Source organism: Lissotriton vulgaris, chromosome 12 (genome assembly GCF_964263255.1).
Source record: "Lissotriton vulgaris chromosome 12, aLisVul1.2, whole genome shotgun sequence".
Classification (NCBI taxonomy): Eukaryota; Metazoa; Chordata; class Amphibia; order Caudata; family Salamandridae; genus Lissotriton; species Lissotriton vulgaris.
This window is the reverse complement of record NC_141700.1, coordinates 801,838,965-801,857,664: the sequence shown is the minus strand read 5'-3', so window position 1 is coordinate 801,857,664 and position 18,700 is coordinate 801,838,965. Positions and strand designations below refer to the sequence as shown.

Below are 18,700 nucleotides of genomic sequence, written 5' to 3'. Positions count from 1 at the left end.
ATATAACCTTGTGTGGAGTTTCCTTTGTGGGCCTTGGGTGTTGTGGCTGGGTGCGCACGCAAACGCTTTACACATCGCCTCTGAGATAGGCCTGACTGCTCGTGTCAAGCTACCAAGAGGGTGAGCAGGGGTTATCTTGGCGGGTGACTTCCTTGCCCTGACGTAGAATGGTGGTTTCTGCCTGGCTTTGGCGCAAGCCTTAGCCAACCGGAAATCGCTATTCCTAACATTGGTTCATAAGAATCGTATCAAATATGTACCATTACATTTACCCACAGACAGGGAATGAGTAAGCACTTTAACACATCAGCCCCCTATTTTAACAAGGTATTACTGATAGCAGGTCACCTGCCAAATATCCCAGGCTTTAAACATTCACTGCAGAGTATGTATGCGTGAAAAGAGTGCTGTCACCGTGCACATGGGATAATGGTGAAAACATTCAATTCAATTCAATTCAATTAATTTATATAGCGCGCTACATACCCAGAGGGTCTCAAGGCGCTTGGAGAAGTGTGGGGAATTACTTGTCGAATATCCACGTTTTAAGTTGCTTTCTGAATGCTAGGTGGTTCTGAGTGAGGCGAAGGTGGATGGGAAGTGAGTTCCAGGTCTTAGCCGCCAGGTAGGAGAAGGATCTTCCTCCCATGGTGGTTTTGTTGATGCGAGGTACAGCAGCAAGGGCTTGGTTGGAGGAGCGTAGCTGGCGGGGGGGGGGGGGTGTAGAATGAAAGTCGTGTGTTGAGGCATTCAGGTCCAAGTTCGTAAAGTGCTTTGTGTGCATGGGTTAGGAGGCGGAATGTTATCCTCTTATTGACGGGGAGCCAGTGGAGGTTTTTCAGGTGACCAGAGATGTGGTCGTTACGCGGGATGTCTAGTATGAGTCTGGCTGATGCGTTCTGGATGCGTTGGAGTTTTTTCTGAAGTTTTGCGGTGGTACCGGCGTATAGGGTGTTTCCGTAGTCCAGGCGGCTTGTAACCAGTGCGTGGGTGACCGTTTTTCTAGTTTCGGTGGGGATCCAGCGAAAAGTTTTTTGAGCATGTGAAGAATGTTGAAGCACGATGATGAAACGGCGTTGACTTGTCTGGTCATCGAGAGTGAGGAGTCCAGGATGACGCCCAGGTTCCGTGCTTGGTCTGTCGGGGTGGGTGCTTTTCCAAGGGACTCTGGCCACCAAGAGTCGTCCCAGGCAGAGGGGGAGGTACCTAAGATAAGGACTTCTGTTTTGTCGGAATTCAGTTTCAGACGGCTGTGCTTCATCCAATCGGCTACTTCTTTCATTCCTTCATGTAGGTTGGTTTTGGCAGTGTTAGGGTCTTTGGTGAGTGAGAGGATCAGTTGAGTGTCATCAGCGTAGGAGATGATGTTGAGGTTGTGTTGGCGTGCAATGGCCGCGAGGGGGCTCATGTATACGTTGAAGAGGGTGGGACTGAGTGAGGATCCTTGTGGCACGCCGCAAATGACTTCAGTGGCCTCTGACTTGAATGGTGGGAGGCGGACTCTCTGGGTTCTTCCGGTGAGGAACGAGATGATCCATTCCAGTGCTTTTCCTTGGATTCCGATGTTTCTGAGGCGTTGTAACAGGGTGCTATGACAGACTGTGTCGAAGGCTGCGGAGAGGTCGAGGAGGATGAGGGCGACTGTGTCTCCATTGTCCAGTAGAGTTCGAATGTCGTCTGTTTCTGCGATGAGTGCGGTCTCAGTGCTGTGTTTGGCTCGGAAGCCGGACTGTGAGGAGTCGAGGGATTTGTTGGTTTCGAGGAAGGCGGCGAGCTGGTTGTTGACAGCTTTCTCGATGACTTTGGCCGGGACACAAGACATTCCCCAACCCAACAAAGTTCACAGCTGTAAGGTGTCCCGTTGTTTGGTGCGATACCTTCAGCTAATTCTGCATTTTTATCCAACTGCACTTTACAGCTGTGGGCTTTGAGCTTATAGTTACAATGTTAACAAAATAATTTCAAGCCTCAGAATACAATGTGGTGTCTGTAAAAATGTCAGGAGTGACTTTAAGTCAGACATATGCCTTGGGGACACCTGGCAGCTATGAATGTCCATGCGACAGCAGCGCCACCTTAATGTATTCGGACAAGAGAGCAGGAAGTAGTGGCAACAATGCTTAAAGCATCAAGTCTCAGGTGCCGTAAAATGCAGGGCTACAGCATAAGCAGGTATAATTCAAAATGTTAAATGTTTCACAAGGTATTATGCTGTTGGCAGGGTGGACCTCTGCTCCAATGTCATAATATTTAGTAGGGAGTAGGGAATCGACCCCCAACTAGAGGAATTTGTTTACAGAAACATTTGAATATAGCACTCTCACATTGTTAATTTATTAATAGTACCATAAACTAGAAGAGTCCTGACATAGTGAAAGTGAGAGGCACTGAGATGTGTGAGAGGCACTGAGATGTGTGAGAGGTACTGAGATGTGAGAGAGGTACTGAGATGTGAGAGAGGTAATGAGATGTGTGAGAGGTACTGAGATGTGTGAGAGGTACTGAGATGTGTGAGAGGTACTGAGATGTGTGAGAGGTACTGAGATGTGTGAGAGGTAATGAGATGTGTGAGAGGTAATGAGATGTGTGAGAGGTAATGAGATGTGTGAGAGGAGGTAATGAGATGTGTGAGATGAGGTAATGAGATGTGTGAGAGGAGGTAATGAGATGTGTGAGAGGTAATGAGATGTGTGAGAGGTAATGAGATGTGTGAGAGGTAATGAGATGTGTGAGAGGTACTGCAATGTGTGAGAGGTACTGAGATGTGTGAGAGGTACTAAGATGTGTGAGAGGAGCTGAGGTGTGTGAGAGGTACTGAGATGTGTGAGAGGTAATGGGAGGTGAGTGTGAGCCAGAGGGCACTACACAGACTTTCTATACTTAAAACAGTCTAATATAAGTGCATTGGATACACTGCCAATGTGACGACGCCTCAAACCCATTATTACTTCTCCTGTATATCAAATATGTGCTTTAGAGAAATCACAACACAAACCAACATGTTTTGTAAACATTGGAAAAACACAGTTTTTGCCTGTTTTGGGGGTTAGGAAGCTGAACACACACACATAGGCACTGATTGCAAAAGGTTTGGAAACCAAGACAGAAACCCACACAAATAAACACTAAAAACAGGAGAGCCCACCTGGAGGCCAGCTTCCAGCTGCACAAAGAAACCACCCTCTTGAGTGTCTCTATCCAATCAGAGGTCTGTGACCATAACTATGGTTGCAAAACACTGACACCCTCCTCCTTTGCATTACTTTACTCCACTTTCATGGCGTCTTCTTCAGAACTGTAATGTGTCACAAGGTCCATGAGTGAGGCGCAAAGCCTCTACCCTTGAACAGTTCTAGGTGAGGTCTAAATGCACTGAATATGGGATGCTGCTCAGTTTACAGTTACACCCCCTGAACCTCTCTCCTCACAAGACCTGTTGCCCCTCTGAGCCACTCCCACCTCTCCAAGGCCATGGCATCAGAGCTCTGCGTCACATCTGAACCACACTGCTCTCACCTGCAGCGACAACAACACTCCAGCACCAGGCCGCATGGGTCCTTCAATATTCTGGATTCCTCTTATTCTGGACACTATGTCCCTGCTCCTAGTTTTGAACTCACATATTGGTATAAACAAGGCCAGGCCCTTCCTTGTTCTGAAGCATTGGTCTTTTTTCAGTGGTTTTTCCATGTTGTGCGGACACCAAAATCACATTCGCTGCGACTGCGCCAACACCCTCGCCCGATCAAGAAACCCTCCAACAGTAACACCAACAAGAAAGCCAGCTGGTTCACTGAAGACCTCCGGGCCTCCAAGCAAACCTGCCGAAAGCTGGAGAAGATATGGCTCTGTGAACAAACACCGGACAGCCACGCAACCCACAAGAACGCCACCCGCAGACACCATCACCTCCTCAGATCCACCAAAAGGGCCTTCTTCAAAGACGCCTAGACAACAACCCGCACAATAGCAAAGAGCTCTTCAATATCGTGAAAGAACTCTCCCACCCCAGGTCCAACACCAACGACATCCCACCCTCGCAAGACCTGTGCGACTCACTGGCCACCTTCTTCCACCACAAGATCACAGACATCCATGACAGTTTCAACGCCATGACCGCCCCGACAACCACTGAGACCTCCGCCCCAGGACCTCCATCCGCACTAACCGCCTGGTCTCCTGGACCAATATCTACGACGAAGACACCATCAAGATCATTAACACCATCCACTCTGGATCTCCGTCAGACCCCTGGCCACACCACATCTTCAACAAAGCCAGCACAGCCATCACACCCCATCTCCGGAAAGTCATCAACACCTCCTTTGAGACAGCAACTTTTCCGGAGAGCTGGAGGCACGCCGAGATCAACGCCTTACTCAAGAAACCCAAGGCGGACCCCAAGGACCTCAAGTACTTCCGGCCCATCTCCCTGCTCCCGTTCCCCCCAAAGGGCTCGAGAAGACCGTCAACGAACAACTGACCCGCTACCTCGAGGAGAACAACATCCTGGACCCTTCCCAATCCGGGTTCCGCAGAAACCACAGTACCGAGACTGCCCTCATCGCCGCCACCGATGACATCAAGTCCCTGCTGGACAACGAAGAAACGGCGGCCCCCACACACTACGAACACGCCTCCACAACACCGGGATCCAAGAGAAGGCCCTGGACTGGACCACCTCCTTTCTCTCCGGCAGAACACAGAGCATCCGCTTTCCCCCTACCGCTCCGAAGCCACCGAGATCATCTGCAGCGTACCCAAGGCTCATCCCTCAGCCCAACTCTTTAACATCTACATGGCACCGCTCGCCCACGTCGCCCGTTGGCACGACCTCAACATCATCTCCTACGCCGATGACACCCAGCTGATCCTCTCCCTCACCAAGGACCCCCACACCGCCAAAACCAACCTTCACGAAGGAATGAAGGCCGTCGCTGAATGGATGAGGAACAAACGACTGAAGCTGAACTCGGACAAGACGGAGGTCCTCATCCTCGGATCCACCCCTTCGGCCTGGGATGACTCCTGGTGGCCGACTGCCCTGGGAACCACCCCAACACCCACCGACAACGCACGCAACCTAGGGGTCATCCTCGACTCTACCCTCTCCATAACTAAACAGGTCAAGGCCGTCTCCTCCTCCTTCTTCAACTCCGCAGGATCTACAAGTGGATCCCCACTGAAATGAGAAGAACGTTACCCAGGCCCTCGTCAGCAGCAGGTTGAACTATGGAAACGCCCTCTACGCAGGAGCCTCAGGCAAACTCCTGAGACGGCTCCAACATATCCAGAACGCCTCTGCACGCCTGATCCTCAACATTCCTCGCCGCAGCCACATCACACCCCACCTGAGAGACCTGCACTGACTCCGGGTCAACAAGAGGATAACCTTCAAGCTCCTTACCCACTTACACAAGGCACTCCACAACACCGGACCAGCGTACCACAACAGATGACTCAGCTTCTACACCCCCACCTGCCAGCTCCGCTCCACCAACTTCGCCCTCGCCACAGTCCCCCGCTTCTGAGGAGCGACCTCCAGCGGCAGATCGTTCTCCTCCCTCGCCGCCAAGACCTGGAACACCCTCCCCATCCACCTACGGCAGACCATAGACCTTCTGACCTTCAGAAAACGCCTCAAGACTTGGCTTTTCGAGCAGTAGCAGCATTCCCCACCCCAGCGCCTTGAGACCCTCACGGGTGAGTAGTGCGCTTTACAAATCATATGATTTATTCACTAGCAAACTCCAGGCTACTAAACTTTCTGAATGTTCGCGACTGGCTGAAATATTGGATTGCATTATTTTTTTTAAGGTGCCCTATCAATGCTGCTGGTGATGTGCATGTGCCCTGGAGTGACTGTTCTGAAGGACAACATCTCCACTAAGACCAGTGCTCTCATGTCTAGTTTACCTGGCTTTATGTTCTCTTCTGCCCTTGTTGGACAGGTTTCTCTTGAACATTCCTTGAGGCTCTTCTCCCACTTGCCTGCTTGTTCCCACGCTTGTGATATCTGTTCCGTCGTAAACGCTAGCTCACAGGGGATACCTCAGTGTGCTAAGCCCTCTCCAGCCTCTTGCCCCCCTCACCTGCTCACTGCACTGATCTTGCACACCATCCCCTCTGGCACTCTGCCGCCCGCTCTCTTGCACACCATCCCCTCTGACACTCTGCCGCCCGCTCTCTTGCACACCAACCCCTCTGACACTCTGCCGCCCGCTCTCTTGCACACCATCCCCTTTGACACTCTGCCGCCCGCTCTCTTGCACCCATCCCCTCTGACACTCTGCCACCCGCTCTGTTGCACATCATCCCCTCTGACACTCTGCCGCCCGCTCTCTTGCACACCATCCCCTCTGGCACTCTGCCTCCGGCTCTCTTGCACACCATCCCCTCTGACACTCTGCCTCCTGCTCTCTTGCACACCATCCCCTCTGACACTCTGCCGTCAGCTCTCCTGCACACCATCCCCTCTGACACTCTGCCGCCCGCTCTCTTGCACATCATCCCCTCTGGCACTCTGCCGCCCGCTCCCTTGCACACCATCCCCTCTGACAGTCTGCCTTCTCTTCTCTTGCACACCATCCCCTCTGACACTCTGCCTCCTGCTCTCTTGCACACCATCCACTCTGACACTCTGCCTCCCGCTCTCTTGCACACCATCCCCTCTGACACTATGCCTCCTGCTCTCCTGCACACCATCCCCTCTGACACTCTTTCTCCTCTTCTCTTGCACACCATTCCCTCTGACACTCTGCCTCCTGCTCTCTTGCACACCATCCTCTCTGACACTCTGCCTCCTGCTCTCTTGCACACCAACCCTCTGGCACTCAGCCTCCTGCTCTCTTGCACACCATCCTCTCTGGCACTCTGCCGCCCTCTCTCTTGCGCACCATCCCCTCTGACACTCTGCCTCCTGCTCTCTTGCACACCAACCCTCTGGCACTTGTACCGCCTGCTCTCTTGCACACCATCCTCTCTGACACTCTGCCTCCTGCTCTCTTGCACACCATCCTCTCTGACACTCTGCCTCCTGCTCTCTTGCACACCATCCTCTCTGGCACTCTGCCGCCCTCTCTCTTGCGCACCATCCCCTCTGACATTCTGCCTCCTGCTCGTTTGCACACCATCCCCTCTGACACTCTGCCTCCTGCTCTCTTGCACACCATCCTCTTGGGCACTCTGCCGCCCGCTCTCTTGCACCTATCCCCTCTGACACTCTGCCTCCCGCTGTCTTGCACACCATCCCCTCTGACACTCTTCCTCCTCTTCTCTTGCACACCATCCCCTCTGACACTCTGCCTCCTCTTCTCTTGCACACCATCCCCTCTGACACTCTGCCTCCTGCTCTCCTGCACACCATCCCCTCTGACACTCTGCCTCCTCCTCTCTGGCAACCATCCCCTCTGACACTCTGCCTCCTGCTCTCTTGCACAACATCCTCTCTGGCACTCTGCCGCCCTCTCTCTTGCGCACCATCCCCTCTGACACTCTGCCTCCTGCTCTCTTGCACACCATCCTCTCTGACACTCTGCCGCCCTCTCTCTTGCACACCATCCCCTCTGACACTTTACCGCCCGCTCTCTTGCACACCAACCCTCTGGCACTCAGCCTCCTGCTCTCTTGCACACCATCCTCTCTGGCACTCTGCCGCCCTCTCTCTTGCGCACCATCCCCTCTGACACTCTGCCTCCTGCACACCATCCCCTCTGACACTCTGCCTCCTGCTCTCTTGCACAACATCCTCTCTGGCACTCTGCCGCCCTCTCTCTTGCACACCATCCCCTCTGACACTCTGCCTCCTGCTATCTTGCACACCATCCTCTCTGACACTCTGCCGCCCTCTCTCTTGCACACCATCCCCTCTGACACTCTGCCGCCCGCTCTCTTGCACACCATCCCCTCTGGCACTCAGCCTCCTGCTCTCTTGCACACCATCCCCTCTGACACTCTGCCGCCCGCTCTCTTGCACACCATCCCCTCTGGCACTCAGCCTCCTGCTCTCTTGCACACCATCCCCTCTGGCACTCTGCTGCCCACTCTCTTGCACACCAACCCCTCTGGCACTCTGCCTCCTCCTCTCTGGCAACCATCCCCTCTGACACTCTGCCACCCGCTCTCTTGCACACCATCCCCTCTGACACTCTGCAGCCCGCTCTCTTGCACACCATCCCCTCTGGCACTCAGCCTCCTGCTCTCTTGCACACCATCCCCTCTGGCACTCTGCTGCCCACTCTCTTGCACACCATCCCCTCTGAGACTCTGCCGCCCGCTCTCTTGCACACCATCCCCTCTGGCACTCAGCCTCCTGCTCTCATGCACACCATCCCCTCTGGCACTCTGCTGCCCACTCTCTTGCACACCATCCCCTCTGACACTCTGCCGCCCGCTCTCTTGCACACCATCCCCTCTGGCACTCAGCCTCCTGCTCTCTTGCACACCATCCCCTCTGGCACTCTGCTGCCCGCTCTCTTGCACACCATCCCCTCTGACACTCTGCCTCCTACTCTCTTGCACACCATCCCCTCTGACACTCTGCCGCCCGCTCTCTTGCACACCATCCCCTCTGGCACTCAGCCTCCTGCTCTCTTGCACACCATCCCCTCTGGCACTCTGCTGCCCGCTCTCTTGCACACCATCCCCTCTGACACTCTGCCGCCCGCTCTCTTGCACACCATCCCCTCTGACACTCTGCTGCCCGCTCTCTTGCACACCATCCCCTCTGACACTCTGCCGCCCGCTCTCTTGCACACCATCCCCTCTGGCACTCTGCTGCCCACTCTCTTGCACACCAACCCCTCTGGCACTCTGCCTCCTCCTCTCTGGCAACCATCCCCTCTGACACTCTGCCACCCGCTCTCTTGCACACCATCCCCTCTGACACTCTGCCGCCCGCTCTCTTGCACACCATCCCCTCTGGCACTCTGCTGCCCACTCTCTTGCACACCAACCTCTCTGGCACTCTGCCTCCTCCTCTCTGGCAACCATCCCCTCTGACACTCTGCCACCCGCTCTCTTGCACACCATCCCCTCTGGCACTCTGCTGCCCACTCTCTTGCACACCAACCCCTCTGGCACTCTGCCTCCTCCTCTCTGGCAACCATCCCCTCTGACACTCTGCCACCCGCTCTCTTGCACACCATCCCCTCTGACACTCTGCCGCCCGCTCTCTTGCACACCATCCCCTCTGGCACTCAGCCTCCTGCTCTCTTGCACACCATCCCCTCTAGCACTCTGCCGCCCGCTCTCTTGCACACCATCCCCTCTGGCACTCAGCCTCCTGCTCTCTTGCACACCATCCTCTCTGGCACTCTGCCGTCCTCTCTCTTAAACACCATCCTCTCTGGCACTCTGCCGTCCTCTCTCTTAAACACCATCCCCTCTGGCACTCTACCACCCGCTCTCTCGCACACCATCCCCTGTGGCAGTCTGCCGCCAGCTCTCTTGCACACCATCCCCTCTGGCATTCTGCCTCCTGCTCTCTTGCACACCATCCCCTCCGACACTCTGCCTCCTGCTCTCTTGCACACCATCCACTCTGACACTCTGCCTCCCGCTCTCTTGCACACCATCCCCTCTGACACTATGCCTCCTGCTCTCCTGCACACCATCCCCTCTGACACTCTTTCTCCTCTTCTCTTGCACACCATTCCCTCTGACACTCTGCCTCCTCTTCTCCTGCACACCATCCCCTCTGGCACTCTACCACCCGCTCTCTCGCACACCATCCCCTGTGGCAGTCTGCCGCCAGCTCTCTTGCACACCATCCCCTCTGGCACTCTGCCTCCTGCTCTCTTGCACACCATCCCCTCCGACACTCTGCCTCCTGCTCTCTTGCACACCATCCTCTCTGGCACTCTGCCGCCCTCTCTCTTGCGCACCATCCCCTCTGACACTCTGCCTCCTGCTCTCTTGCACACCAACCCTCTGGCACTTGTACCGCCTGCTCTCTTGCACACCATCCTCTCTGACACTCTGCCTCCTGCTCTCTTGCACACCATCCTCTCTGACACTCTGCCTCCTGCTCTCTTGCACACCATCCTCTGTGGCACTCTGCCGCCCTCTCTCTTGCGCACCATCCCCTCTGACATTCTGCCTCCTGCTCGTTTGCACACCATCCCCTCTGACACTCTGCCTCCTGCTCTCTTGCACACCATCCTCTCTGGCACTCTGCCGCCCGCTGTCTTGCACACCATCCCCTCTGACACTCTTCCTCCTCTTCTCTTGCACACCATCCCCTCTGACACTCTGCCTCCTCTTCTCTTGCACACCATCCCCTCTGACACTCTGCCGCCCTCTCTCTTGCACACCATCCCCTCTGACACTTTACCGCCCGCTCTCTTGCACACCAACCCTCTGGCACTCAGCCTCCTGCTCTCTTGCACACCATCCTCTCTGGCACTCTGCCGCCCTCTCTCTTGCGCACCATCCCCTCTGACACTCTGCCTCCTGCTCTCTTGCACACCATCCTCTCTGACACTCTGCCGCCCTCTCTCTTGCACACCATCCCCTCTGACACTCTGCCGCCCGCTCTCTTGCACACCATCCCCTCTGGCACTCTGCTGCCCGCTCTCTTGCACACCATCCCCTCTGGCACTCAGCCTCCTGCTCTCTTGCACACCATCCCCTCTGACACTCTGCCGCCCGCTCTCTTGCACACCATCCCCTCTGGCACTCAGCCTCCTGCTCTCTTGCACACCATCCCCTCTGGCACTCTGCTGCCCACTCTCTTGCACACCAACCCCTCTGGCACTCTGCCTCCTCCTCTCTGGCAACCATCCCCTCTGACACTCTGCCACCCGCTCTCTTGCACACCATCCCCTCTGACACTCTGTCGCCCGCTCTCTTGCACACCATCCCCTCTGGCACTCAGCCTCCTGCTCTCTTGCACACCTACCCCTCTGGCACTCTGCCTCCTGCTCTCTTGCACACCATCCCCTCTGACACTCTGTCGCCCGCTCTCTTGCACACCATCCCCTCTGGCACTCAGCCTCCTGCTCTCTTGCACACCATCCCCTCTGGCACTCTGCCTCCTGCTCTCTTGCACACCATCCCCTCTGGCACTCAGCCTCCTGCTCTCTTGCACACCTACCCCTCTGGCACTCTGCCTCCTCCTCTCTGGCAACCATTCCCTCTGGCACTCTGCTGCCCACTCTCTTGCACACCATCCCCTCTGACACTCTGCCGCCCGCTCTCTTGCACACCATCCCCTCTGGCACTCTGCTGCCCACTCTCTTGCACACCTACCCCTCTGGCACTCTGCCTCCTCCTCTCTGGCAACCATTCCCTCTGGCACTCTGCTGCCCTCTCTCTTGCACACCATCCCCTCTGGCACACTACCACCTGCTCTCTTGCACACCATCCCCTGTGGCACTCTGCCACCCTCTCTCTTGCACACCATCCCCTCTGGCACTCTACCACCCGCTCTCTCGCACACCATCCCCTGTGGCACTCTGCCACCCTCTCTCTTGCACACCATCCCCTCTGGCACTCTACCACCCGCTCTCTCGCACACCATCCCCTCTGACACTCTGCCGCCCGCTCTCTTGCACACCATCCCCTCTGGCACTCTGGCTCCTGCTCTCTTGCACACCATCCCCTCTGGCACTCTGCCGCCCGCTCTCTTGCACAGCATCCACTCTGGCACTTGTACCGCCTGCTCTCTTGCACACCATCCCCTCTGGCACTCTGCTGCCCGCTCTCTTGCCCATAACAGTCCAAGAGAACACAGAGCTGTTCTTTCATTTGCCGTAGTACAAAGACAACCCCTTGAGTGTGCTGCACCTGCCCCAGCCTGGCCTTCACTTTCTCACATCATTGCTTTTGCACATAATTGCCTGGGGCTCTTACCACACCTCCTCTCTGCTCACAGTGCTGTCCCGGAGTGCTCCCGAGCCTGTGCCATCTGTTCCTTCCTTCGGTGGTGTAATGTATAATGGGGTGCGACCCCCTCCCCACCTGCATATTGTGATGAGGGGACCCAGAGTTTCCGATATGCTAGAGATTTTCCTTGGCCTTTGGCAGAATGGGGGGGGAGCTTGATGGTTTAGGGACCTCTGGGGGGGGGGGGGGTTAGAAATCCCTCAGCACAGAAGGGGCTTGCAATATGCCCGGAGTTCCTCATCTGATGCTTCCAGAGTACCTGTGCGTGCTTCCATCTTCATCTGCTCACGGTTCCCCCGGGTCACCTTCACCTGCTCACGGTTTCCCTGGGTCACCTTCACCTGCTCACGGTTTCCCTGGGTCACCTTCACCTGCTCACGGTTCCCCCGGGTCACCTTCACCTGCTCACGGTTTCCCTGGGTCACCTTCACCTGCTCACTGTTGGACAGGCCACATGAAGGGCCCGCTCCCCCTCTGCCCGACCAGGCCCGAGCCCGGTCCCTCAAGTGTTACACACCACCACTTCACGTTTTCCGTCCCCTCCGGGACCCCTGCCTCTGAACATATCGACCTCGTGGGCCCGATCCACTACTGGCCCGCGCGCCCGACCTGGGCGCCATCTTGGACACTGCACCACGAGGCCGCGTGGCCTCCGATCGACCCTAACCCTGGGCCTGGCCAGGCCTCAGACATCCCGGCACCACCATCCACCCAGGAGGTGAGCGGACTACTTGGCAGGTCAATGGGAGAAAGAGGTGTCGATGGCTCTCCCCCGCCAGGTATCGCTCGCCCCCAGCCTCCCCGGGCGCTGGCTCCACCCCCCTGCTGGGTGTCTGGACTCCCTCATCCTGGACCCCCCGACCTCCAAGTGCGAGGGTCCGGACATCAAAGGGCACCAGCCCTATAACTGAGGCAGCTCCAGAGCAGGAAGGCAGTTGTATCCTGGAGTCGAGAGACGCAGAGAAGAACTCATCCTTGACGGACTACTGGCGCTGCCGTAGTCCCTCCTTGTGAACTATCGTCCTGCCTGCTGGCGCTGCCGTAACCTCCGTAAACCTTCATCGTCGTCGGGACCTGCTGGCGTGGCCGCGGACCGTTTGTACCACCATCTTCATCGGGACCTGCTGGCTCCGCCGCGGACCGTCGCTACCTTCAACCATCTCGGGACCTGCTGGCTCCGCCGCGGCCCGATCATCTAGAACGCCGAGCTCGAGGATTGAGAGCTATCCATCTACCCAATTGGTAACAAGACTGTCCCGCTACCCCTTTCCCCACCAGAGACCCGAACCGAGGGGACCCCTGAGTCCAGACCTCCTTGTATCATTTAACCGTACTCGAAGAATTGCTGATAAAGTATCGTTTAACCTTATCCTTGTGTGGTGTCCGTCTGTGGGGGGGAAGTTACTTGTCTGTACGATCGCTGGAGACGGCTCTCCCTGGAGACCTCTCCCCTTATACTCGGCCGACCCTCCCGGTCCGTCTCCCCAGGTCACCTTCACCTGCTCACGGTTCCCCCAGGTCACCTTCACCTGATCACGGTTCCCCCGGGTCACCTTCACCTTCTCACGGTTCCCTTGGGTCACCTTCACCTGCTCACGGTTCTCCTGGGTCTCCTTCACCTGCTCACGGTTCCCTTGGGTCCCCTTCACCTGTTCACGGTTCCCCTGGGTCACCTTCACCTGCTCACAGTTCCCCCAGGCCACCTTCACCAGTTCCCGGTTCCCTTGGGTCACCTTCACCTGCTCACGGTTCCCCCAGGCCACCTTCACCTACTCACGGTTCCCCCGGGCCACCTTCACCTGCTCACGGTTCCCACGGGCCACCTTCACCTGCTCACGGTTCGCCCGGGCCACCTTCACCTGCTCACGGTTCCCCCGGGTCACCTTCACCTGCTCACGGTTCCCCCGGGTCACCTTCACCTGCTCACGGTCCCCCGGGTCTCCTTCACCTGCTCACGGTTTCCCTGGGTCACCTTCACCTGCTCACTGTTCCCCCAGGTCACCTTCACCTGCTCACGGTTCCCCCGGGTCACCTTCACCTGCTCACGGTTCCCTTGGGTCACCTTCACCTGCTCACGGTTCCCTTGGGTCACCTTCACCTGCTCACGGTTCCCCTGGGTCACCTTCACCTGCTCACTGTTCCCCCAGGCCACCTTCACCTGCTCACGGTTCCCTTGGGTCACCTTCACCTGCTCACTGTTCCCCCAGGCCACCTTCACCTGCTCACTGTTCCCCCAGGCCACCTTCACCTGCTCACGGTTCCCCCGGGCCACCTTCACCTGCTCACGGTTCCCCCGGGCCACCTTCACCTGCTCACGGTTCCCCCGGGCCACCTTCACCTGCTCACGGTTCCCCCGGGCCATCTTCACCTGCTCACGGTTCCCCCGGGCCACCTTCACCTGCTCACGGTTCCCCCGGGCCACCTTCCCCTCCTGCTCTCTTAGTCTCAGTTGTCGCTGAGCGCACTCAAGCTGGTGGAGCGGTCTCTGTCTCGATCCCAGCCCCCCCCCCCCCAAGCAGTGCCCTGAGTGTGCAGCCCCCTCCCCTGACCCCACCACACCCTCCCCTGCTCATAGTAGGGTTACTTTCCCCACAGGCCCTCTTGGTCTCCCTGAGCGCGGGGCAACGTAGGGTTCACCCACCCTCGAGGACACCCTTCTGTTTTCCCTTGCACTGTTATTGCACTAATAACAACAACAACAACAATAATAATAATAATGATAATAATAATATGTATACAGCGCGTGGCTCCCTCCCGCGGAGCTGTCCCGGCGCATCCCACGTGCCCCCTGTCCACGGTGCTGTCCACGGGAGCTCCAGCCTGATGTTCCTTCAATGACCCGAGCTCAACAGTAGTATTTGAGTCGAGCTGGGCCAACGTAGGATCCTCCCACCCTCAAGGACACCCTTCCCCCGCTCCGTGCGCTCTTCCTGCGGCATCACGTCACCCCGGCCCACGCCCTCACCTGTACGTGAAGTGCAGGATCGCCTGGATGGAGTTCCCTCCTCCCGTGGAGATGTCCCCCTCGAATCCGGGCAGGAGCGGAATGACCACGAACACCCGGAATCTCTTATTCGCGCTGAAAAACAGAAACACAGAAAACAGGGTTCTCACATATTACAGCTTTAGTAATGTTTCAGAAAGGGAAAAGACAAACCGGGTCAGATGGATCCCAACTGGCACAGCCTGAGCATTTCCCCAGCTTTCATCAATTGCTGCTGCTAAATAAAGGTTTAATAAACCACAATTCTGGCATTAATGATGTTTTAGTGAATGGCCAACCCGGACACCTTCAGAAAGGCTCTCAGGACAAGGAAGATTCGCATGGCTGAGGTATTAAAGTCCCTTGTTTGCCGACAAGCCGGATTGAAACGTCGACGCTATACCCTACCGCACCTAGACCAATTTCCCCTTCCCCATTACCCCGGTTTACAGCCTTAAGGAAACTCTCCTTACAACTTTAGAATATATAATTCAAATGTGTTAGACGGACCGGGAGGGTCGGCCGAGATTACGGGGAGAGGTCTCCAGGGAGAGCCGTCTCCAACGACTGTACAGGTAAGTAACTTCCCCCCCCACAGACGGACACCACACAAGATTGAAGGTTAACGAGACTTTATATGCAATTCTTAGGTTACGTCGTTATGATACAAGGAGGTCTGGACTCAGGGGTCCCCTCGGTTCTGATCTCTGGTTGAGGAGAAAGGGTAGCGGGACAGTCTTAGTTACCAATGAGTTAAATAGCTCTCAATCCTCGAGCTCGGCGTGGTTGCTGATCGGGCCGTGGAGGAGCCAAGCAGGTCCCGAGATGGATGAAGGATGGTCGACGGGCCGTGGAGAAGCCAAGCAGGTCCCGATGAAGATGACGGTTACAACGGTCCGCGGCCTCGCCAGCAGATCCGGACGACGATGAAGAATGAAGGTTACGACGGCTGTGGCAGCGCCAACAGGCAGGACGATGGTGCACAGGACAGAGCTACGGCAGCGCCAGTAGTCCGTCCAGGATGAGTTCCTCTTACGTCTCTCGACTCCAAGATACAACTGACTTCCTGCTCTGGAGCTGCCCCAGTTATAGGGCTGGCGTGCTTTGATGTCCGGACCCTCGCACTTGGAGGTCGGGAGGTCCGGGATGAGGGAGTCCAGACACCCAGCAGGGGGGTGGAGCCAGCGCCCGGGGAGGCGATGGGCGAGCGGCACTGGGCGGGGGGAGAGCCATCGGCACCTCTTTCTCCCATTGACTTGCCAAGTAGCCCGCTCACCTCCTGGGTGGAGGGTGGTGCCGGATTGTCTGAGGCTGGGCTAGGCCCAGGGTTGAGGTCGATCGGGGGCCAGGCGGCCTCGTGGCGAGGTGTCCAAGATGGCGGCCCGGGCTGGGTGCATGGGCCGGCAGTGGATCGGACCCACGAGGTTATCATGTTCGAGGGCAGGGGTCCCTGAGGGGACGCAGGGCGTGCAATGGTGGTGTGTGGTGCTTGCGTGACTGGGCTCGGGCCTGGTCGAGCCGGGGGAGAGCGGCCCGTCATGTGGCCTGTCCAACATGCGTCCCCCCCAGCTGAAGGCGGGGAGAGTTACCCATCCTCTTGGGGACTCTCTTCGTCGAGGCGGAAAAACCGGGACAGGCCATCGGCGTTGGCGTGGTCGGACCCAGGCCGGTGTTCGACTGTGAAGTCCATACCTTGTAAGGAGATGGACCAGCGTAGCAATTTTGGGTTTTCCCCCCGCATATGCATCAACCACTGCAGGGGTCGGTGGTCAGTCTGCACCCGAAAGTGGGTGCCAAAAAGGTAGGGCCGGAGCTTCTTGAGGGCCCATACCACAGCGAAGGCTTCCCTCTCTATGGTGCTCCAGCGTTGTTCCCGGGGTAGGAGTCTCCGGCTGATGAAGGCCACCGGTTGATCGAGGCCTTCGGTGTTCACTTGGGACAGGACCGCCCCAATGCCCTGGTCGGAGGCGTCCGTCTGGACGACGAACTCCCGGCTGTAGTCTGGGGCCTGGAGCACAGGAGCGGAACACATGGCGGCCTTTAACTGGTCGAACGCCGCTTGACACTCTGGGGTCCAGTTCACCTTCTTGGGCTGATTTTTTGACGTGAGTTCGGTGAGAGGCCCCACGATGGTACCATAGTCTTTCACGAACCTTCGGTAGTAGCCCGTGAGGCCCAGGAAGGCTCGCACCTCAGTTTGAGTGACAGGGGGTTGCCAGTTCTGGATGGCGGCAATTTTCAGCTGTAGGGGGGCCACTAGGCCGCTTCCCACCTGGTGTCCGAGGTAGGTCACCGACCCTTGTCCAATTTGGCATTTGCTGGCCTTGATCGTGAGGCCAGCTCGCTGAAGGGCTTGCAGCACTGCTTGGAGGTGGTGGAGGTGCTCGGTCCAATGGTGGCTGTACACAGCGATGTCGTCCAGGTAGGCGGCGCTGAACTCTTCGAGCCCCGCCAGGACCTGATTGACGAGCCGTTGGAACGTCGCTGGGGCATTCTTCATGCCGAAGGGCATGACCGTAAAGTGATAGTGGCCATCGGGGGTGGAGAAGGCAGAGCGTTCTTGTGCTCGGGGTGTGAGGCCGATCTGCCAATAACCTGCCGTCAGGTCGAAGATGCTGAGGTAGCGGGCAGCGCCCATTCGGTCGACCAGTTCATCTGCCCGGGGGATGGGGTGTGCGTCCGTTCTGGTGACTTCATTCAGGCCCCGGTAGTCGACACAGAACCGGAGTTCTGGTGTGGTCCCGGGGGCGGCTGCTTTGGGGACCAGTACGACCGGGCTGGCCCATGGACTGTCTGAGGGCTCGATGACCCCGAGCGTGAGCATCTTAGCTACTTCCGCCTGGATGCAGGCCCGTACCCGATCAGGTACGCGGTAGGCCCGGTGGCGGATAGGAGGGCTGTCTCCGGTGTCCACATCGTGCACACACCAGGAAGTGACACCCGGGGTGAGGGAGAACAGACTGGCGAACCGTGATAGGAGGGCTTGGCACTCTTGCCGTTGTTCTCTGGTGAGGGTCTCCGAGAGTCGGACCCCATCCACGGAGCCGTCTTGCTCCTGGGTCCGCAAGAGGTCAGGGAGAGGCTCGGAGTCGTCTTCAACCCCATTGTCTGTGGCCATCAAGAGGCTGAGTTCTGTTCGTGCAAAGTGGGGTTTCAGTCTGTTGGTGTGGAGGACTCGGAGCGGATTCCGGGCGGACTCCATATCGATCAGATAGGTGGCAGGACCCTTGCGCTCGATTACCTTGAAGGGTCCCGTCCATTTGTCTTGGAGAGCGCACGGTTCTGTGGGGGACATTACCCAGACCTGTTGCCCCGGCTCGAATTCAATGGATGAGGCGTTCTGGTCATACCATTTCTTCATGTCCTCTTGACTGGCCTCTAGGTTGGCTTTTGCTAGGTCTCTGAACCGCCGGGACTGGTTGCGGAGGGTGAGGAGGTACCGGAAGACATCTGGAGGACTCTTGGCCGGAGGCATCTCCCAGCCTTCTTTGATCAGGCTGAGTGGCCCCCGTACTGGGTGCCCATAGAGCAGCTCGAAGGGGCTGAAGCCTAGGGACTTCTGTGGGACCTCCCGGTAGGCGAAGAGGAGGCACGGCAGCAGCACGTCCCACTGGCGACGGAGGGGCTCTTCCAATCCCCCGATCATCCCTTTTAGCGTGCGATTGAACCGCTCAACAAGTCCGTTTCCTTGGGGGTGATAGGGGGTCGTGAAGCGGTAGGTGACCCCACACTGTTGCCAGAGGGACTTCATATATTTAGAAATAAAGTTCGTGCCTCTGTCACTGACGACTTCCCGGGGGAACCCCACACGGGAGAAGATCCCCATCAGGG

At 57.2% G+C, this 18,700-nt stretch overlaps 1 protein-coding gene across 2 annotated transcripts in view; it reads right to left on the bottom strand.

Annotated features, from left to right (window-relative positions):
• The window catches only part of PLD2 (phospholipase D2), a 476,181-nt gene that overhangs the window by 30,165 nt on the left and 427,316 nt on the right, over window positions 1–18,700 (bottom strand). For both annotated transcript variants that reach the window (XM_086946231.1, XM_086946232.1), the window contains exon 21: window positions 14,852–14,965. In XM_086946231.1, coding sequence (XP_086802357.1) covers window positions 14,852–14,965 — 114 coding nt within the window. The remainder of the gene's footprint in view (window positions 1–14,851; window positions 14,966–18,700) is intronic.